The 23,013-nt window shown below is 41.3% G+C and overlaps 5 protein-coding genes across 5 annotated transcripts; 2 read left to right on the forward strand and 3 right to left on the reverse strand.

Annotated features, from left to right (window-relative positions):
- Positions 1–3: 3 nt before the first annotated feature.
- HO133_003944 (uncharacterized protein) lies at positions 4–3,550 on the forward strand (the record flags this gene model as incomplete). Its single annotated transcript, XM_037294865.1, has 6 exons — positions 4–79; positions 140–358; positions 417–436; positions 642–667; positions 716–1,422; positions 1,482–3,550. The coding sequence occupies 6 exons, from the start codon at positions 4–6 to the stop codon at positions 3,548–3,550; spliced, it is 3,117 nt and encodes a 1,038-aa protein (XP_037148912.1).
- Positions 3,551–5,197: 1,647 nt separating this feature from the next.
- HO133_003945 (uncharacterized protein) lies at positions 5,198–6,238 on the reverse strand (the record flags this gene model as incomplete). Its single annotated transcript, XM_037294866.1, has 4 exons — positions 5,198–5,226; positions 5,275–5,569; positions 5,622–6,017; positions 6,170–6,238. 4 exons carry the CDS (start codon positions 6,236–6,238, stop codon positions 5,198–5,200), a joined length of 789 nt encoding a protein of 262 aa, XP_037148913.1.
- Positions 6,239–9,533: 3,295 nt separating this feature from the next.
- On the reverse strand, positions 9,534–9,906 carry HO133_003946 (uncharacterized protein; the record flags this gene model as incomplete). The annotated part of the gene is made up of 2 exons (XM_037294867.1): positions 9,534–9,710; positions 9,760–9,906. The coding sequence occupies 2 exons, from the start codon at positions 9,904–9,906 to the stop codon at positions 9,534–9,536; spliced, it is 324 nt and encodes a 107-aa protein (XP_037148914.1).
- A 10,280-nt stretch (positions 9,907–20,186) lies between these two features.
- Positions 20,187–21,128, forward strand: HO133_003947 (uncharacterized protein; the record flags this gene model as incomplete). The annotated part of the gene is made up of 3 exons (XM_037294868.1): positions 20,187–20,622; positions 20,676–21,025; positions 21,081–21,128. The coding sequence occupies 3 exons, from the start codon at positions 20,187–20,189 to the stop codon at positions 21,126–21,128; spliced, it is 834 nt and encodes a 277-aa protein (XP_037148915.1).
- Positions 21,129–22,042: 914 nt separating this feature from the next.
- Positions 22,043–22,648, reverse strand: HO133_003948 (uncharacterized protein; the record flags this gene model as incomplete). The annotated part of the gene is made up of 4 exons (XM_037294869.1): positions 22,043–22,236; positions 22,384–22,430; positions 22,481–22,501; positions 22,557–22,648. 4 exons carry the CDS (start codon positions 22,646–22,648, stop codon positions 22,043–22,045), a joined length of 354 nt encoding a protein of 117 aa, XP_037148916.1.
- Between the last annotated feature and the right edge of the window lie 365 nt (positions 22,649–23,013).

A 23,013-nucleotide genomic window follows, 5' to 3' on the forward strand; every position in this document is an offset into this window, starting at 1 on the left:
AACATGCCGACCGTCTCCTTCCACTTCGTTTACTGGGCGATTCTAGGCATAATTGATGTTAGTGCTTTGTCTCTTCGAGGTAATTTGTTCTGAATAACCAAAAATGTCATGAGTCCGACCAGGCTGACTCAAGGCACAGCGTCGCCACTTGGATACAATGTCTCGTCCAATAGCGTCATGACACCATCCGGCGCCTTTACGGGATATGAAGTCTCTTCGAACAGCTCAAAGACGTCTCCGACTGCTCCCAGCATTTACAATTCTACCTTCAAGAATGAGACTTCGGTCAACACTGCTTTTTCTTCGAGCATTTGCTGTTTCGTCGTCCAAGATACGATCGACGTGAGGTATTGGGCCGGTGGGTGATTCTAAAAGAATACCTTGGAGAATTTCTTGCTGACCAATTGTGATCAAAGACTACTTCACTTACAGTACGGTCGTTTCAACCCACGTAACGACTTTCATCACGTTTGCCACTCAGTACATAGACACGACTGTCACCACCAACGTTTCTACAGTCAGAGGGACACTCACTCACACCTCTACTGTAGAAAGTGCGTTGGGGTTCCCGGAAATCCCCAATATTTATAATGTAGCACCCGGCCCCTCGGTGACGCAGATTGGGCTCAATGGGTCTCTAGCTACAACCCTTGGAGAAACTATGTAGGTAAGCCCCTTCCTGTGATATCATAGACCTCTTTGACCGCGCGCAAAGCATCTCCCCAACACAATATTACGTGTTCCCGAGTGTCAAGGTCATCAGTGTCCCAGCTGTCGTAGACGAAGATGGCCGTGCAGCATGTGCTACGACGTCAACGTATCAGGCTACATGTCGAGCCCAGACGTACGCGAGTTGGAATTACAACGCCACCAGGCTGGACAACCACACCGAAAGTGCAGCAACAAAAAGTGCACTTTACATTACGGGCATCAATTCTAACGCAGAAAGATACTTCGACTCAGGTTCAAAGCAGGAAGCTCTTGACGTGATACACGTTTCATTTTCAAAGCCTTTTGTCTACCCTCCTCTTAGCGACCAGTTCCCGTCCAAGGTTTTCAATGAGAATTTCGGCTATGTCCCTGACACTCTCATTGATTGGATGGCCCAGGATTCCGAATACATCTCAAAATTTCCTGGCATCGCCTCTTGCTTGCCAGGAGGACCTTCCGTCAATCTTTTCGCTTACTTTTGCCCCCATCAAGCTAAGCTACTCCCCAACTTTATCCACGTTCAGATTGGAGAACCGGAGTTGACCGTCTCGTCGACAGTCACAATCGCTGGGAAAGGGTGTTTCCATCCTGGTGCATGCCCCACTCCAGCAGCACCAGGTGCCACGGCCGTTGCTGCGACGCCAGAAGTCACTCCTGAAGCTGAGCGACTGCCGAAAGCTGGAGCATCCAGCACTGCGCATGGTCAAGACAGTAAGTCCAATTTGTGTCATCTTCAGTAAGAGATTCACGGCAACTAATGATGCTTCTAGCATCTTTCGCCGCTGACCCCAAAAACCCTTCGCCTCCACAAGCTCCAAGTCTACCTCTGCCAACGCCAGTAGAAAATCCAAGCAGCACGCCAGCCATCTCTCCGGAAACCCAAGCGGTCAACCCTCCTCCAAGCCTTCAACCTAAGGTTCCAAGCCTTTCGCCACCTGGGGAGGCTAATCAACCACTGTCAATGCCAATAGGTTCTTCCGAAAATCCCTTGGTGAACTCTCCAGAAGATGTTCACGGGGCAAACCCTCCGCCAGCCAACCCAGCCAAGCCTCCTTCAACTTTTCAAGGTTTAGGCGCTATCATAGCTGGCGCCATTGGCATCACTTCCACTTCTCTACCTGAGATCCAGGGTGTCCAACCATACCCAATGCTCACACCAACACCAATCTACAGTATCTCAATCGCTCCCTCCGCCTCAGCTGTAGTAGTTAATGGCGTCACGTCCGTCTTACCGGCTGGTGGACCCGAGGGGCTAACTGTCGCTGGAATCACATCAGTTGCCGTGGGCTCGCAGCAGATCTCCCAGAACGCTGCTTCTCAGTATGTGGTAGCAGGCCAAACGCTCATACCTGGAGCACGACCAATCAACGTACAGGGTACCGAAGTGTCCCTTGCGCCTTCCGCGAGTGCAATCGTCATCGCTGGTAGCACGATTGTGCTAAGCTCTACCAGCGCGCCAGCATTCACGGTGGGAGGTGAAGTTGTTACCGCCAATAGTGCATCAAAATACGTAGTAGGCGGGCAGACACTTACGCCAGGAGCTCCAGCGGTCACAATTTCAGGAACGCGCATCAGCCTCGCTCCAAGCGGTACCCAGGTTGTCGTCGGTAGTAGCACGATTGGACTCGGATCCACCTTCGCACTACCACCTGCATTGACAGTTGGCTCTCAAACCTATACCGCAGACAGCAAGTCCGAATACACGATCGCTGGACAAATACTCACCCCAGGAGGTCCAGCAGTCACGGTCTCAGGGACGCGACTCAGCCTCGCTCCGGGCGCGACGCAGTTCGTCTTGGGAAGCAGCACCATAGATCTTACGCCCGCCAATACCCCTCCTCCATTGACATTCGGCTCTCAAACCTTCACCGCCAACAGCGCATCCGACTACATCATAGACGGTCAAACCCTGATACCAGGTGCTCCAGCTATAACAGTATCCGGCACCCCCATCAGTCTCGCTCCAACCCCCTCTCAAGTAGTCATCGGAAGCAGTACCATCACACTTGGCCCCGCCTCCACGCCTCCCCCATTGACATTCGGCTCTCAAACCTTCACCGCGAACAGCGCATCCGACTACATCATAGACGGTCAAACCCTAATACCAGGTGCTCCAGCTATAACAATATCCGGCACCCCCATCAGTCTCGCTCCAACCGCCTCTCAAGCAGTCATCGGAAGCAACACCATCACACTCGACCCCATCCTCCCACCTCCCCCCTTAACATTCAACTCCCAAACCATCACCGCCAACAGCGCCTCCGACTACATCATAGACAACCAAACCCTCATCCCCGGCGCCCCCGCCCTCACAATCTCCAACACCCCGATCAGCCTAGCCCCCGACGCCTCGGCCGTGGTCGTAGGCGGCCGCACCGAGCTCCTCCGCCCCGGCCCCACGCTCCCACCCATCATCATCGGCTCTCGAACCTTCACCGCCGACGACGCGGGCGCGTACGTCATCGGCGGCCAGACGGTGACGCCCGGCGCGCCCGGCGTCGTCGTACCGGGGTCCTTGCTCGTCCCTGCCGCGGCACCATCATCGTCGGTCTTTACGGTAGCGGGGCAAGTCTTCACGGCAAACCCTACCGCGTTCTCCATCGACGGGACTACCATCTCGGCTGGTGGTCCTGGCGTTGTGATCTCCGGGACCCCGGTCCGCTTGCGAGCGTCGGGCGTTTTGGACATTGGTAATAGCACTGTTACGCTGTCTTTGGCCAGTCCTACCGTTGAGGTTGGAGGGTCTGCGTTTGCTGGGAAGGCGGATCGTGGTTCGTTGAGTTTGCTGTATTCGATGTCGGCGTTGGTGCTTGGTTTGTTGATCGTCGTGGTGTTTTAAGGGGGTTCCGACTTGGAGGGTGTATTTTTGATGGATGGATGGATGGAAAAAAGGCGTTAATGTGGTGGTTTTGTCACTGTGAGCTGTAAGGTCGTGGGTGGAGGAAATGATGGTTGTTATTATAGAAAGAGACGGATTGTCAGGTTGACGGAATTCACCCTTAATCACCAGACGCATCTGCTCCATGCAAAAACATCCCAGCAAAGATATCAAGAAATTTCCAATTCCCGTCACGCGCACAACTCTCATCCCTTCCCCCAAAGCACTGGGTGCACCACCCCAGATAGCTAGATATCAACGGCCGCATACCATGCCTTGCCTTGCCTTCCCAACCTCTCAGCTGGCAAGTAGTTACAGCAATTTCCCCCACGAAACACCCACCTCCGACGCGCAAGCATCTTCTACATCTCCCTACCCACACCCGTAGCCATCATCCAACAGCGCCCAATCCCACCCCAATCATGCATCCGCAATCCAAAGCCTGTATTTTCTCAGCGACGAGCCGCTTATCCCTTTACCATCGCTGTCTCGGGATATGTCGAAGAGCGTGTTGGAGGGGAAGAGGGAGCGACTGATGGATGGAATGATGGTTTATTTGGAGCTGCGGGGTGGAGTGGCGGTGTCAGTGGTATTGTGGCGTGAAGTGGATGTACCAAGGATGGACGGACGGATGGGCGGGTCTTCGACGATTGGCGTTTGGGGGGTTGTAATTTTTTTTCACTTTTTGTTTTGAAAAATGGGCGTGTGGCAAACACAAGACCTCTGGTGCAGTGGAGGCAGGCTCGTAAATATAAGTCACAGGCTGTTGGACCGATGTGACAAGTTTTCAGCTCGAGGATCAGGCAACACGGGGACGCGAGGGAGTGATACGCCGAGAATGCAATTGTGCATGATATGGATTTCAGGGCTCAGGTTGTTGGTTACTATCGTGTATCTGTTCGATCCAGTGTTGTAAGATCGAAGGCATGAGGGTCTCAAGGATGGGGACAGGAAAAAGGGTTCAAGGCTCAACTTGTGGACAGCCAATCACCGCTTGGTTCACGACACACGATGTGCTTTGGTGTTGGAAGTGTGGGAGGAAGATGTGAGAAAGTGTAGTGGAGATGAAGGGAAGAGGCGAGGGTGAGTACTAGTTCGACGCCCTAGCTAGCAAGAATATTCGCAAGTTTTAGTGATCTCCTAGGGCTTCACGGAGAGAGAGTGAAGTCGGACATGCGGCCGGGTAGATGAGGCAGGATGAGGTAGGAGGATGGAAGCAGAGTCAGAAGCATAGGCAGCAAGGTCCAATTCATGTTGAATAGGCTAAGTCAAGAGGAAAAATCGTGGGGCAGTATTTTACATTTGTAGGCAATAGTGCCATTTCATTTCAGCTCTTGGAAGAAGAAATCCTAGCACTCCAGCGCATCTGAGATTTTCATGTCGTTTCCTGAAGCAACCAGAAACCATCAAAAAATGCTCATCCGAGAGCATGGTAGTTGAAGCATAAGCATGAGTCTGAGCCGAACAAAGGTTCGAAAGGATGTGACGCCAATGGAAGCACCAGCAGTAGGCGGAAACCCTGAGGGAATCGACGCCAATGTTAGAGCCTGACGTAGTGCAGTGGGTAGGTGAAGCTGTCAAGTAGTGGTGATCGTTGAAGTAGAAGACTCAGATGACGCGGTAAGCATCGTAGATGACTGCGGTAGATGTCAGCTTCCAACTCAGTAGCATTTGGTGGTACATACCTTCAGTGCCGCGACGGATTCCACTCCCAATCCACATGCCGGTGTTCAAGTGCAAGTACCTCGAGTCGCCAGTCTCCATGTGGATGTAGAGTCTGAAAGAGTAGGTCTTGGGGTCGACTTCATCTGCCTGAGCCGGGTCATCCAGCTTCTCCAAGGTCTCCCTAGGCCCGACACGCCATCCTTCATTTCTAACCGAGATGTATGCAGGAGGGTGGTCATGGGTTTGAAGGAGGTAGCTAGAGTCGAGGTGGGTGGAGAGGTCGGGTGCGACGAGTTGTTTGTCTTGTCCGCCTGGCTGCAGTGAAGCCGTCAGCATAGCTAGGTGATGAGCACAACACCAGACTTACCACAACCGTGCCTTTCCCCCAACGACCATTCCAGTGACCGGAGATGTAGCCAACCCAGTTCCGTTGTCCCCAAATGCCAGGTCCAACACTGATCTTCGGGTTCAGCTGGACACTCATCTGGAAATCGCGCTCGAGAACAGGTTTGGGGATGGGAAAGGAGCGCGAGGCAGAGGAGTCGCCTTGGAAGCCGATCATGGTGTCGTGATCACGCTTCTTCGGTTTGGCGGAGGGAGTGACGGTAGGAGTGCCGTTGATGGATTCGTGGAGGATTGGGTTGTCAGGATTATGCTCTTTCATAGCACTAAGATAATTGGGACACTCGAGCAAGTGTTGACGCTGACGGGAGGTATTTTTTGCGCGAACAGATTGGCAGTAGATGCATTGTGCGGAGAGACACTGTGTATGGTTTGATGAGTATGAGTATGAGTATGAGGATGAGGAAGAGGATGAGGATGAGGATGAGTATTATTGTGTCGGGTATTGATGAAGATGAAAACCTGGATGGGAGCAAGGATGGTTTGGTATGGGTGGTAAAGATGGTAACATACCTTGTCAGATTCTTTTGCGCGGAACTCGACATAGGCAGCATGGACATCACCGTCACCTATTCTCCCCATTCTCATTGACGATTGCGAAAGTGGTTGGTCCGTTTTGTATGTATGGATCTCGTATTGCGCGATGTGCGAGGGTGAATGATACGATTGTTATTTGCTTAGCGGGTGTAGTCCAAGTGCTGAGTGATGAGGTTATGATACCGGGGGCTGGGGGGCTGGCCGGGAAAAGTGGGGAAAGAGCGAGGTAATGAATCCGATTTTTTTCGTCCCGCTTACGTAAGATTCGTTGGACCCCTTTTCCATGATACCTTACCGCTTTTGAAAACAGAAGTACCTTGTACCGATCCTTCCCCATTTTTGGTCTTGCATGCATCATATACTTCGCCAACTGTGAAGGGCTGAATGCTGAAGCTATCTAGATCAATCGTCTTTGATTCGAGACTTGCTGCATATTACTATGCCATTAGATTTCTGTATCAATCTCCACCGAGCCAGTCTCAGCCAAGTCTCGTACTACAAGTATATCCAAGTGAAGACACTGCACGCAACAGAAACAAACGTGAAACTCTAAGAAGTTTCCTGTTGTTTCAATTCGTGAGGTGCATGTCTGCTAGTCCAGGATTCTCGGACGATCCACAAGCCTGGGTCTCACCGAAAAAACTGATAGGCTCTGCAATCCTTGTCCGTCAATTTCCGTGATAAAAATTGCAGAAGGCAACGACCACTGTATCCACACTGTTGGTCTCACCTCTAGAGATTCGGCATCACATCTATACCTTCACCTGAGAAAATTCTATTCGCCTCCGACATACGCAAACCGATGCGAAGCGTCATCCTCTTCTTCCGCTGATTAAACAAGGAAGCCTTCGAGTACTACTATAGCAGGACCACTTCCCAACTCTGGCTAAAGCATGGTCTCGCAGAATGTGCTGTAGTTAAAGACGGTGCATTAAAGGCACTCAAAAGAGTCCAGACCCTTTCGGCTTTTGGTGTGCCGAAAGCAGTACCCCGAGGACGATAGTGGTGACCTCGACAACAGTCAGCCTGTGATTGCAATGAGGGTTTTGGCCAGCAAGAGCAGCTTGGATGGTTGCCCGGTCATTAGAGAAGATGGTGAGTGGCCTACAGTCGTCTGGTGCGGTTACTTGATGACTCTCATGGGAGATCGAGCCGCTGAGTTGGGAGAAATCGAGTAAAGGATGTGAGGGACTAGAGAAAAAGAGATCCCCGGGCATTAAATCCAGCGTACGTAGACGCCTACAGAACCGTGATCAGCTGAATGATCATAAATGGTAATGAGGTGGAGGTACTCGGAGAACTATGAACTTTCTTCGCCTCGTATTGTGAAAAGAAGAAAACCCGAGAAGATAGAAGATACATGGTTAGGGCCTTTGCCTCCGTTATTTGAGTTCAGCTCCATTACGTAACTGTGGTTGTCAGGTGCTTGTGGGATGCAGGTTGGAGCTGTGAGTAGCTGACTCTCAGTTGCCTGCTAAGAAAGCGGATCCAGAACAGACCTGACACAGTTCAGAGCCAAACAACACTCTTGCGAGTAGCGGTCAGGAGCAGGTTCGATATTTTCAGCAAGGAGTGAATACCAATGCTGCAGCATGTAGAATTATCGATGTGAATGGAGAAGAAACAGTAGACGGCGGCAGTTGAAAAATTCCTTGGCCCATCAAGGGACTAGTCCCCTGAAGAGATTAGGGTGAGCGCCGCCTTATTGGCGAGCAAATGAGTGACGGAAAGTGGTGTGCGGTGAACGAGCCACAGGGCAGTGCACGGTACGGTTCTGGTGGTGATCAACGCCCCTTAGATACCTTGACTCACGAAAATTACAAAGCTTGATAGATCCTTACCTCAGGTACGACTACAGGTGCCGAAGGCCTCATTGGTTTTTCTTCTAGGTATTTGAACTCCTACGCCGTCCGGAAACAAAAACACTTCGCAAGCAAGGCTTAGCTATGCATTCTAAGTTGCCGTTGCCTTGTAACACCACCGCATTACATTCCGGAGTATAGGGTTCCAGGAACAACTGCACCTTCCTCCGTGGCTCCCACACGCAATATTCGAGATTCATCGCGGCTAAACTTCGACCGATACATACAGCCTGGGACCTTCAGAGGCAGCTAAAGCAAATGTTTCGGTGCTACTAAAACCGTGGGAAACTTGGCGGTTACGGAGTGGTGGTCCTAGACTCGGAGAGATAGACGGACTGTATACATCTAAGGAATGGTGTGTGCTGGCTCCCGCTAACCTAAGTCTCGTGGGTCGCTGTTCCCAAGCTACAATCTCGCGCCGAAATGGATCCCTCAACTTGTTTCTCCAATACGACGATGAATGACCTTATATGCCCCACAATTAGTATCGCTGTTACTCCTAGTGCTGACGATACAAAATACGCTTTTCCCTGTGCTATTCGAGCAGCAAAGTTCAGTCTTCACAGGAAGAGCTCTCAACATGGACATCCCTCTGCACATGAATCTCGAATACTTTTGTCCCTACAACTCTTTCTGCTTTCGACGTAGATTGAACGCCGTTCTGGTTCCTCCTCAAATCCTCCATTGAGATTATCGAGTCCAACTCCTCTCTCCCAGCGCGTTTCCTAGACCTTGACTTCCACATGTGCTTCACTCGCATAAACATAGGAATACTACCACATTTCAAAGATCTACTTCTGATTTCGCTGCCGCATAATTTCTTCATCGAATCGCGAAACTTGCTAAAGACAGGTTTTAAGACCGGTAGGCAAGCGTTGAGGACGCCGAGGATCGCTTCGAGACACTTCAGGAACGCGAGTGTCGGAGTGGTTTTGTTAACATAATCGTTACCCACCGGGCTGACCGTGGTTGTCTTTTGAAGCCGATCGGCTGTAATCGCGCAGGTTCTGATGTAGCAAGGCGATCAATACATAAAGTACAGCATATGAAGACGATTTTTTGGGCAAAGAAGGAGCAGAGCTTACAGAATACCCAGCCCAAACATCCCACTTAACGTTGCCTTTTTACTCACCGCCATCTGCAAGCCCCACAGTACAGGCGTCGGCAAAATCACCAACGTGATATCCAAGAGAAGATTGATACTTGCGTTGAAGAGATCAATTATTTTTTGATTATCACAATAACTGCATCTTATCCTACTATCCCATCGACAAGAGACGGGAATGCAGAGAAGACACTGATCGATAATGCTACTGATGAAGAAGGCGACGTTGAGGGTTAGAACGGCGTAGCAGGTAAGGCGGAATGGTCGCGCGGGGAATATCCGGATGTAGAGAAGGATGATGGAGGAGCGGATGAGGGTTACGGCGATTGCCCAGAGGATATGTGATATGAAGAAAAGCTGTGTGCTGTTAGTCTTAATTTGTTGTACTAGGGAGAAGAACAAGTCCCTTAGAGACCAACGAGTAAGCTGCTTGGTAGTTTCCGGCGTCTATTTCTTGGACGTGTGGGTCGTTTGCTGACCAATACATCTTCAGCGTAAGAGACGAAGGACTACCATAAATGTCCACGATAACCTCAGCCAGTGCAAAGACCTCACACAAATTAGAAAGTGAGAAGCACGAGGGTGCAGAGATCTCATACTAGCCCAAGCACGATAAGGTAGTCGTTCAGCTCCAGGCGAATTTTTTGAATCCTCCTCGCCCAGAACCTCAGAGCAACTGTCAAGGTTGCGATGATGGAGGAAACAAGTAGAAGAACGTAGCCTGAGGAAGAGAAATAGCTCGACATGCTGAAGCGTCTAGAGCCGGACTCAATCTGGTGATGGTCAATAGGTCGTGCGGATGAGAGTGGTAGCAGAGACTTTGGATTGCGAGGAAAGAAGAGTAGTATGGATCAGAGGTTAGTTTCCCACCGACGTAGCACGAAATCTCTATAGAAAAGGGGGAAGGATGAGGTTGATAGGATAGGATAGGGTATATTCACGAGAGCAAAGCTGTACTTTGCAGCACAAGCATATCAAAAAGATGTGGGCAGCGACTCTATGGGCTGCATCAATGCAGGTGAACTCCAAATTTTAATGGAATTCGGGCTGAAACGCGACAGAGTTCCTCTGCGTGTTTGGCTGCTTCGCCACACGGCGCAAGCATTGCTGTGTGAGGCAGGATAACAGAAATTAGGCAACAACTTGAGATAGAGGCAATGGCCTAGGGCACTGTGGTAAGCATAACACATGCAGGAAGCGACCCCTTAGATACTCAGCATGATCTCCACAACGACAGACAAAAAGGCCAGCATAAAGACATGATGCATTTTGCCGTTCGCTTCATCCGCAGTGCACGCGTCAGAACGCCCGAACAATCTGCTCTTGACATACTCTAGCAGGCTCCCAAACAAGGACTGCACTTCGCCTATTCCTTCGTCCTAGCAATCTCTCCAGGCTTATCGAAAGGAGTTTCGAAGGATTCGAACCGGACTTTGCAGCTAAATGTGGTTGGCTCGCTTGCAGCGGAGCCGTGACTTTGCCGAAAGCTGACATGCAGTGTGACGGTACGGCGCGTGTGAGGGCGGAGTGGATTCGCGAGGAACGGTGCGAAACGAGTTGCTTACAGACTTACTTTTGTTGTCTTAGCTTCTTCAATAAAAGCCTCAATAGGGAGCTTGCAGATACTTCGATTGCTCTGCACTTCTCAACGCCCGTTTCCCAAGCATTATCTCATCGGTTGGCAACTCAACAAGCGCTTTTTTCGATACTTCCGAAATTGAACAACATGCAACAAGAACACACATACCACGGCAACCGGTACTACAACAACAATGATGGCCATAATCATTTCTGATGGTATTCCTGTAGATGACGAGGGTGTTCTCGATGAAGATGTTGCAGTGGATGGCAGTGGTGTTTTCTGACTTAGTGCTCGCAAACAGTGAGGCCATATAGAAATAACGCATACATAAGTAGATATATAGATATATGATTAGATATATCTAATACTAAGGTAACTAAGAGCTTTTTAGATATTTAGATTAAGTAAATAACTATAAAAAAGATTTCTTAGCGCTAGAAAAACTCTTATATCTAAGTAATATATTCTAAAATAAAATAAAGCTATATATAGATATAAATAGAAGAAAGAATAATAATATAATTCTAAAGAGAATAATTTAAATAAAGAGCTTACTTTTAATATAGTAACTATATAAATAATACTCGCTATATTTATTTATCTCTCTACTATTATATATTATATAATTATATAATAATAAAATAATTAATTAAATAATTATTAACGCTATAGTCTTATAATAAATTTATTAATTTATAATTTTATTATTACGATTAGTATTTATAGATAATAAGATTATATAAAAATCTTATATATATAAATAAATCTATAAATATATAATTAAATATATTTAATATTAAGATAATTAAAAGTTTTTTAGATATTTAGATTAAGTAGATAGCCCGAAAAAGATTCTCTTAGCGCTAGAAAAACTCTTAAATTTAAAATATTATCTAAAAGAATAAAGATCTTAAAAAGGATTTTTAATAATATTTATTATAATAAGTAGTAGAGATTAATAATATTAGCGCGAATAAATTAAAAGATATTAATATTATAGTAATACTTTAAGTATATAAATTAAATAAATAATAATATATAGATAATAGAAATCTAACTTTTAATAATCTAGTAATTAAATCTTATTATTATTAAGATTAAAATTATATATTAATATTATAATCTCTCTATAAAAAAAATAGTCTAAATAATAGCCCTTAATATTAAGTAATATTAATATCTTATAAAGGTTATTAATAACGGTTTTTTTAATAAAGAAGAAGCCTTTTAGCTAGAATAGCGATATATTAAATAAGATTTTTTATTTAAAGAGATAATATAAGACTTTAACTATATATATATTATCGCTTAATATAATTATTATAAATATAATCTTATAGCGAAATAAGTTCGTTTTAAATATTAAAAGTATAAGTTCTAAGTAATTATCGAATAGCTTTATTAAGTAATATATAAGAAATTATTTATTAAAGTTCTTCTATTAAAGATCTCGCTTATTATAAATAAATTTATTTATATATAAAAATATCGCGAAGATAAGATAAAAGAAGATATATAGAGTTACTTTAATATAGATTAATTTATCGAAATAAGAAAGAATTTAAAATAATAGATTCTTAGTAATTAAACGTTTTTTCTTTATATTAGCTTCGCTATAAAAACGTTAACTATTTATAATAATATATTATAATTAAGAATAATAAAATATTAAGAAATTATTAAATTCTATATTTATATAGACTAATTTAAAACTAATAAGATATATTTTTATAAACTTTAACTTAATATAATAAGTATTTAGATTAATAATCTAGCTTATAAGAGTATTTATAATTATTAAAAAGAGAGATTAAATCTTTATAAGTATATAGTAAGTTATATACATCTATAAATTTGAAAAGTTTCTATAAAATTTGAAATTACTAATTGCGCGTTTATCGCGGAAATTATAAAATCCGTCGAATTAATAAATCTAATTAGAATCTATCTAAATTCTATCGATTTAGTAAATCTAATTAGAATCTATCTAAATTCCGCCGATTTAGTAACTATTTTAATCTTTTTCGCTAGTTCTATTAATTTAATAATAATATATATAAAAAAAGAAAAGTTCTAATAATCGACGTTATAACGATAAAATTTTATAATAATAAGTATTAACGTTAATTTAAATTTAGCTACGGAATTAGATAATTTAATAAAATTAATCGCGTAGATAATACTCTAATATAGCGTATAATAATATATATATTATTAATAATATATATTAATATTATATATATATAGAATAATACTTAGAGTATATTAGAGTATATTACGTAAAATTTTTAAAGTTATTAAAAATTTTTAAAATTATTAAATTAATAGAACTAGTGGAAAAAGTTAAGATAGTTATTAAATCGGCGAAAAGGATTGAATATAGGCAAAGTCTGCTGAATAAGCTAAATTGTATTTATAGTGCGGACTCGGCGGAAATCGTGCGGAAAGGAACTTTTTAGATTTGTAGATGTAAGATCTTACTAGAGTTATATATATCTTTTTAATTTTAATAATAAGTTCTTATTAGAGAAATTGTATAATCTCTTAAAATAGTATAATTTAATTATATTAATATTCTAATAGATCTTACTCTATTTTAATAAAGATATAAGATTTTTTAGCTATAAATATATATTAGCGATTTTTTAATATTAAAAATATAATAGATTATCGACTAGCTAATTAATCTTTATAGATATTTAAATAAATATTATTATAATATTATAAGTAGTTATTAATATAATTATATCGCGTAATAGAGCTATAATTAATTTATATATAAAGAATTTATATAATTTATTAATATATATATTATTATCGTAGTAGAGAATTAAGCGAGATTCTTATAATTAATATAATTATAGCTTTATCGTATAATAAATAATCTTTATTTCTTTAAATTATATATCTTTAAAATAATAATATATAGCTATTTTAATATTAAAAACGTTTTTAAATTAAATTAATTAAATATAATTAAAATAATTAAGAATATAGTCTTCTATATCGAATTTTCTAGATATATTAATCTATATATATTATATAACTCGACTATCGATATAATATATTAAGGCGATATTATTCTAATATTTTAGAAAGATATTCTACTATAATAAGTCTACTTTTATATTATCTATAATTTATATAATTATTATAAATCTTTAAAAAATATTAAAAAGTTATCTTAAGAATACTCTTTTTAAAATTACGACTTTAATAGCGAAAGAGAGAAAGTTAATTATTAACTCGAGCTTCTAATATAAGATAATTATCCTTTTTAGAAGATTTTTAATTATAATTCTCGCTTTAATTAGCTTATTTAGAGGAAGTCTTATTTATATATAAATATTATCGAATTCAATTTCTAAAAATTTAACTATAAAATCTATTATATTCTTTATATAATTAATTTAAAGACTTAATTTATTATATAGCTAGTCGAACTATTAAGTATATATAGCTATATTATTACTTAATAAAAGAATTATAAAGAAATCGTTTAAGTAGTAAAGTATTATTTTTTATAAAAAAATCGCGATTAAGATTTAAATAAAGATCTTTATAAAGAGATTAAATAGAAATAGTAATATATATAGTTTAAATAATAGATATTATTCTTTTTAATAGTGTTTATCGTAATTAAAATTAAGTAGCTATTAATTTAATATAGCGATAAATATATATCTAAAGGCGTCTTTAAGATCTCTTTTAACGAATTAAGTCTTTAGATCTTTCTATAATAATATTACTACTATATTATTATATATAATATATTTTAATATACCTTACTTCGTCTAAATATTATTATTAATTAAATAATTATATAAAAATAAGAGATTATAAATTCGTTTTTAATCTTTATTATATTTTAATATTAATTCGAATAGCGAATAGATGTAATAAGGCTCGTTTTAAGAGTTAATCTTAATTAGATAATATTATTAAAACTATTTTTAAAGATTCGCTAATAGTATTTAGAGTATTTAATATATTAATAAATAATTTTAATTATAATAAGCTAAGATAGAGCCTTAAAAATCTATCTTAACGTCTTTTTAAAAAATAGTTAAAATAATCTTAGTAAATATTAAATTCGAGTAATTATTTAATTATTTAAATTAATTATTAACTATTAATAATTTTTAATAAAATAAATCTAGATTTAATAGATTATATAGCGCGTATAAAAATTTCTTAAATATATACTATAGCGATTATAATATCTATAGATACTCTAAAAATTATTTTAGTCTAATAATATAATTACTTAATAATAATTAATTAGAGATACTTATCGCTAAATTATAGATTTTAAAATATTTATCTAATAAGTAATTTTATTAATAAATTAAATAGATATATAAATAAGAATAGCGCTCGCGAAAATAGCTATCTCTATTAAAACTTTTATAAATTTTAAATTCTTCGATTATAACGGGCTTATTAAAGTTAGATATATTAATATTTAACTTATTATTATTTATATAAATTTTTTTAAATATAAGAAGATCTCTATAGCTCTAATTATTTATTTTTTAGATCTTAAGATTATTTTAATTATTCTAAATATATATAATAATAAAGATAAGATAATAAATAAGAATAGAGTTAAATTTATAAATAAGAAATAGTTATAATAAATAAATAGTATATATATAAAGAGTCTTATTTAAGTCTTTCTTTACGCTTATATAAATAAAGCGATTAGCGATTATTAAGTATATAAAAAAATAATATATTATATAATTATAGTTATTAATATTCTTATTCTCTTTAATTAAAATAATATATATATAAATTAATTTAACGAAGTTTTTAATTTTAAAAATCTTAAAGAAGATTTACTTAAAGTACTTAATATTTATATTTTAAAATCTTTTAATAATATTAAAAAAGGACTTTTTATCTTTTAAATAACGAAATAAAATTTCTCTTCTTTTCTCTTAATTTAATTTAGAGTTAAATAAGTTTAAATTTAATATATTAAAATAATAATAATAATATTTATAATTATAGCGATAGGGATAATAATAATATAATTTATAAATATAATTTTTATAATAAACTCGATCTTTATAATAATAGCGATAATTTTATTTCTCTTAGATCTTAAATAGCTAAGCTATTAATTTTATAAAATCTACTTTAAATTCTCTAATAAATAAAAATATTTTATTAATCTTATTTAAGATAATAATCCTCGATAGCGTTTTATATATAAGAATTTTCTTATAAAGAAGAGATATTTTAATCTTAATAATCTTTTTAATTTTAGAGGTCTTAAAGATCTTATTAGCGACGTTAAAGATTTTTTTAATAACTTTAAAGATAAATATAATTTATATAATCGCTTTTTTAAATCTAATAATATTAGCGAAAGCTATTATAAAGTATATAAGAGTATAAAATATATTTATAATAATTAAATAAAGCTAATATATATAAATTTAACTATAAAAAAAGAAGAATAATAATATAACTCTAAAGAGAATAATTTGAATAAAGAGCTTACTTCTGGTGTAATGGCTATATAAATAGTACTCGCTATACTTATTTATCTCTCTACTATCGCATATCGCATAGTCGCATAATGATGAAACGGCTGATCAAATAGCCATCAACGCGGGGGCGTCAAAAGTCACCGTTTTCCGAGGTTTACCCAGCCACTCTAGCATCCCATCAAATATGAAGTTATTTATATATAATTCTACTATAGCTTTAACTTAATTAGCTTAACGTAATTATCTATATATAATATACGATATCGCTAAAGCATTTTAGCTATTCTAGCTTAGATTTCCTTTAATATAATTCGCTTTTATTTCTTCGAGATTATCGTATAAAGCTTATATTAATTATCTTACTTTCTTCGATATACTTATTCGTTAAGAAGATTTTAAATAGCTTTAATTAGATTAAGATTAGGTAATTAAATCGAATACTCGAGAATCTTAATCTAATTATCGATTTTTAATTACGTAGCTATATTTTATATATCGACTTCTTTATTCTCTTTACTCTATTTCTTTCCATAACTTAAATTACCGTTCTCTTATAAAATATCACGCTCGTATTTAACTCGAAGCTAATTAATCGAGTTATAATAATTTAAAAGCTAATGCTTAATATAGTATTTTATTATTATACTATTCTCGAATAATTATATAATAGGATCGTAAGAAATAATAGCTTTCTATTGACGTACACGCTCTTGATACTCCTCCTCATTTCTATTCTAAGGACGTCGATATGACTTCGGAGGCTTATCGACTATAACTCGAGGTCGATCGAGCTCGTCATGATAGAAGCGCAATTTGCCTTTATGATTCCAAGAGATATCTACAAAAATATAAATCGAGGTACCTTCTTTTTAAAAGTATTATCTATATATTTTTAAGGTCCTCGACAATATTAGCGTCTCGAAATATGCGGTTCTATTATATAAATTTAACGTCCTAATACTTTTCGTTCGTTTAAGTAACGAATTACTAAAAATTCTTAATAGTGTTATCTTTATATATATACTCATATTTCGATCTCTTTTTCGCATTTAACTCGAATACTTTTTTAGTCGAACGTTACTTATATAATTAAGTATTATTAATATATTTATAACGATTACGCTTAATAATTCGAGGATAAATAAGAATCTCATAATGTTTAACTTAACGTTTTATCGATTAATCTTATACGAGATTATTAATATCTTATAGAGTATTATAAATAGCTTAATTAACTTTAGAGAGATATCTAGAACGCTATTTACCGTGCCTTCTAATACCGAGAGAGTTCTAAATCTCTCGAAGTCGTATTTAATCTCTACTTATACTAGATAGAATATTTCTCTAAATACAAAGATCTTTAAGCGTAATTCCGAATTCCTAAGTATTATAAGCTTTATAGAATTTAGCCTTTTTACGCATAATAGCCTCCTAACGATAAGGCTTTCGTATAGGTATATGAGGGGGTTCATTATGATTTATTGTTGATTATTTAGAAATGTTTACACTACTATTTTGGTGGGATGCCAGAGTGGCTGGGTAAACCTCGGAAAACGGTGACTTTTGACGCCCCCGAGCAACGCTATGGCCTCATAATGGACCCACTAACCCACAGTCCCACTGTTGCGAATAGTGGAAGCGATCGAAGAGTCTTTACTTACAATACCGTAGACCGCAGTGGCCGCTAGTGTTCTATTCGTGTCTAAGCTCGAATTGTTGCTGCCCACGTTGCCGTCAAGTCCAGTCAGATTGACCGACAAGGCATTGGGCCCACAACCTCCAATCTTGCATGGACCTACACGAGTCGGGTCCGTATCCAGTACAACTCGAGCGATAATCAGCGTGGGCAACCTGGCTGCTCGGTGCTGGAAGCAAATCACCATAGCAGCAATGCGATCCCTGCGATGTTCCCATCACCGGGTTGTTGAGATTGACGCATTGTTGTACGCAGGGGTCAGAAAACACACCAAAAAGAAGCGAAATGAAAAGTTCAAGAAAGGCTAATATTATGATGCGATCGCTGCGGCGAGGCTGCAAGAACCAGGCGCTCCGAGCATTCGATTATTTAGTAATTACGTGGTTAACTCATTTGATCCGATGTCGAAGGCGGCACCGTGACTCCACCACCACCGCGAGGAGCGTCAGGCGGGATTGGGGAGTTCTGCCTACGTATGGCACACCTACGTCCGAGGAATTTCAAACTCTTGCTTGGTTACCGACAGCGTGGTAAGTACCTACTCCTTTTGTATCACGGCATTTTACCCCTGAGATCCGAAACCTAACTCCACAGTCTGGTGGTCCGATATTTGCCATTCGGCAAGTCGCATACCACAAAAGCCGGTATCACTACTTGCCCATATCTTCAACATCTAGAGCTCTCTGCCTCTTAATCTAAAACATGGTGGCGTGGTGATATTTTCAGGGCAGGTCTGAAACGGAAGTCTTTGGGATTCGCTCAGGGACCCAATGCCACCTGGAGCTGCAAGCAAGCAAAGGCTCGAAAGACTCAATAAACGACTGATTGACCCATTGACCGATTCGAGCGCTTTATACATGGAGATATCTTATATTCAAGTGCCAGCGCGATGCCAAACTTTCGAGTGCCATATCTTCTGAGCTTGAGGAAAGTCTCAAAGATATATACTTCCACTCAACGATCTTGATCCTAAGGATGTCCTGATTGCTCAAAACCCTCCTCATATATGCTCAGCTCACGTTTTCCCCCTCCACTGCGTATGACGGCTGTTCCTGAGGACAAAGGCTTTGCCTCAGTTTCTCAGACGTGCCAAACTAGGGACCAAAACTGCACTTTACCTTCTTTGTCCCACTTTCACAATACTCGTATGACTCAATCCCAAGGTTAGAATGGCTTCGTATGGACTCCAATGTGCTCCTCGAAGTATGCCACTTTGGGACCAGCTTTCACTACAAGCACTGAGGAGTTGAGATCGCTTCTTTTCGCGCTTCTCCACTACGACATTACGTTACACTAACTCATTCGAACTCTAGAAGTCAAGCAAAAAATTATGTTGTTCTAGCTGCGCCAATCTTGAGAGCTCATACTGAGAAACCTCTTGTCTTGACCGATGAACAACTCATCCCGGGAGGTTGGGGGTTTAGTGATCGATCCTCATATCGGTATCGCGGAATTTGGTGGTGAGGGTGAGACCGTAATAGCACGGATACCCTTGCATGCCCAGAGCGAGCTGCATTCCTAAGTGCAAGGTCAGCAGTCTAGAAAGCGTACAATCGTTTGGGGATGTCATACGCGCTGTTCCGCTGTTCCCGTACGCAGCATTCTCGGACTCAGAACTCCCATTGGCACTACGCGCCTGCATTTTCGCAGGTCCTGGTTGAAGCTCATGAAGAGCTCGGGGTGTCTCTCTTGCATCATTGGAACTCTCGACATCGTCTGAGAAGCTAGGTTGTAGAGGCTCGGCTCTAATGGAGCTATGACACGGAAGTTTCGCCTGAAGAGAAACCTGGTCATATCCCGTTCCGAATCGATAGAAATATACGGTGGTAGGAAGAGAAAGAATAGATCAAGAGCGCTAGCCTTTGTCGAAGCATTTCCTGCGCCCACTCTTGATAGAACCCTTGGCAATTCCCTAGGGCTGGACGCTGGAATCCTGATGCCTTTAGTGCTGATTCTGGCTGCGTTGTGAAATCACATGCCATCCTGGACAAGGTCCGAAGGATACCTGCATAACACGCAGACAGACACTCTCAGCCGGCAGCCCGCTCTAAGATTAGTGGCTTGGCATAGACTTTCATCTTTTCGCTGAGACTTCTCTCTGTAGTCACGCGACTGTGTTTCACTGGCATCCCACCCTACGAAACTCGTAGGCTGTAGCTCCCACATTCGAGCTCTCCAATCTTTATAGCTTACCCACCACCTATTCGCCAGTAGTTTCAACGTACTGTGACACCTCTCACTCGCACCATGACGCTCAAATCGGTCCTCATCACGGGCTGTAGTGCAGGGGGCATTGGTTTTGCCTTGGTCGAAGCGTTCCAGAAGCGCAATCTTCATGTCTTTGCAACCGCGCGCGATCCATCCAAGATGTCACAACTAGACAAGATACCCAATGTGACGCTCCTCTCGCTTGATCCTACTTCACCAGCCAGTGTACAGACCGCCGTCGAAACTGTGCGCGCTCAGACTGGGGGAACGCTCGACTACCTGGTGAACAACGCCGGCCAGACGACCATCATGCCAACGTTGGACTTCGACATTGAGACTGCAAAGGAGATGTATGACATTAATGTCTGGGGCATGGTCCGCGTGACGCAGGAATTTGCGCCGCTGCTCGTAGCCGCCAAAGGTACCCTTGTGAGCATTGGCTCTATATCTACCAGCGTGATCACGCCTTGGATGGGTGAGTTCCCAAAGCCCTCAGGTCTGTCGTCCGCCCCTTACCCAGAGGAATAGGCGTCTACGCAGGGTCCAAGGCTGCCATGACCGCAATCACAGAGGCTCTTCGTCTTGAGCTAGCGCCATTGGGCGTTGCGGTTGTGACAGTCAACACTGGAGCTGTCAAAACGAATGGTCTTGCCAACGGCACCAACTTCAAACTTCCGCCTAATTCGATGTACAAGAGTATTGAGAAAGATATAGCGGGTCGAGCGAGGGGCGAGGACGGAACGCCACGGATGGTGCCTTCGGTCTACGCTGAGAAGGTTGTGGGCGACATTATGGGAGGGGCCAGGGGGCAGATTTGGAGAGGCGGATATGCTTCGATAGTGCGCTTCGCATTGTCTAAGCTCCCGGTGTTGGTAACTGTCAGTTAAGCTGAATCGCGCTATACTGAAGTGCGTACACTAACGTTGTGACCAGGATTGGGTGTTCATACAAAAGACTGGGTTGGATGTTATAAAGACTTAGTTGTCCCATTTGGGCCAAACAAACATCACATGTCCAAATAGGGCCCACATAGGATGTGAATAAGTGTTTGGGCGTTCTCACGCTGGGGATAGCAAGCCTGGACAGGCCAAAATAGAGGCATGGAATGGCATATTCTCGTACCCCAGCGTAAAAGAAAATGCCATGCCTATGGCATAGACCTTGAAGTGAAATGGTACAGGCGTGGGTGTGTGGGACAAAAGTTTGCAATGGCTCTGAAAGAGACGAAATCGAATGAAGAGCCATTGACAATTGCAAAAAAGGTGACTACATAGCTCGTAGAGGACACCCGTCTCCTACCCCTTACAGGGTACCTGGCAAGGGCTTAAAACAGCGTCAATATCATGAGACCCATTAACCTCCAGTCCCACTGTGACCATCAGGTATTTTGAAACACTCACGGCCTCCTGTCACGATTCGAGCTGGATTGGGGGTACGAACTCGAGTTCGGCGTATCTTGACTGGGTTTTTGATCTTCTGAGACCTCAGTGACGCTGATAGTATTGGCGAAAATTTCAATACCTTCGAAAAGCGACAGTCCCAAAACTCTGTGATCAACTAATTTCGAATGATCCTCACCTCGTAGCTCCCGTCCGCGAGAAAGTCTTCCTCTTTCTTCTACCGGCATCTAATGTATGTCATCCTCCCCTTGCAACTCGTACCTGATTTCTATGGTTTCCATCTCATGTCTCCGTTGCTCATCAACAAATTCCACATTCTGCTGAAAACACGATTGAGGACTTTCCCCTTCGCCGCCCGTCCTATCAACGCCTTGATGTACTGTGGCAACTTTGTCTTTCCTTCGCCGCCGTCTCCGAATGGTACAAAACAAAGCCAGACCTATCGGGACGAGTAGGACCAGGACGGCGATTCCAACGGCGAGGCCGACGACAAGTTTACTCATCTCTCGCGTGCTTACAGACGAACTCTGTGTATGTTGCGACGGTGGTAAGGTTGCCGTTGTAGCTAGAGGCTGCGATGGTAACGCCGACCGCGAAGATGACGATGAAGACGGCGTAGCCGTAGGTCGAAACGGTACTGCTGATCGTGGGAAAGATGACAAAGATAGTGTGTGCGATGAATTTAATGTCTGGAAGACCGGGATTGGCGCAGCGCCGAGTTGAATTACAACGGGTGGCACTTTCATGGAACACGACGGAAAGTCTAGGTTAGAGACGAATGATGTTTCCGCCGCCGACAGCCAATAATTCCAGTCAAGACCAGAGGGTGTGGGGACGAAGAAGGTCTTCGATAAACGGATTTCGGTTGAGCTCGTTGTGCACCCTGTGTCGTTCGAATATGCAGAGAAAGACGTATATCCTACGAAATCATACCCAATCGTAGTAAACGGCGTACTGCACAAGCAGATCAGTTGAAATAGATTAACTTGGGGGTGCAAGTGACGCTTACCCAGCGCCAAAGCCCTCAAAGGAGATAGGAGGGTGATCAGGAGGTCCTTGGACAATGGTGTTGCCGTTCGAGTAAGCACAATCAGGGTACATTGGCTCTATTATACACCCACCGCATAGTCCGAAGGTAGGGGTGCTGTTCATGCTGATCCAAGGTTAGTCTCAATTAGGATAGACGGCTACGCGAGGCGACTGCGACATACATCGGCTATTAGCTTGTGCATAGTCCGAACGAACCTGTGATATAGACCACGCCAAGCACGATTCAAACGGAACAGAGCATTACTTACACATGCTAGACAGAACAATTGCGAACACTTACGAAGACTAGCTGGGATTTTTGGAAAAGAAGCATAAATGGGTAGAAAACAGCGGGACATCTAAGCACTTTACTCTACTGATCTGCACTCAACGCATGCACTGCGCCTGCGACGCTGCTTCCAGAGCAAAATGTCGGG

Source organism: Letharia lupina (genome assembly GCF_014066315.1).
Source record: "Letharia lupina isolate WasteWater1 chromosome Unknown contig_19, whole genome shotgun sequence".
Taxonomy (NCBI): Eukaryota; Fungi; Ascomycota; class Lecanoromycetes; order Lecanorales; family Parmeliaceae; genus Letharia; species Letharia lupina.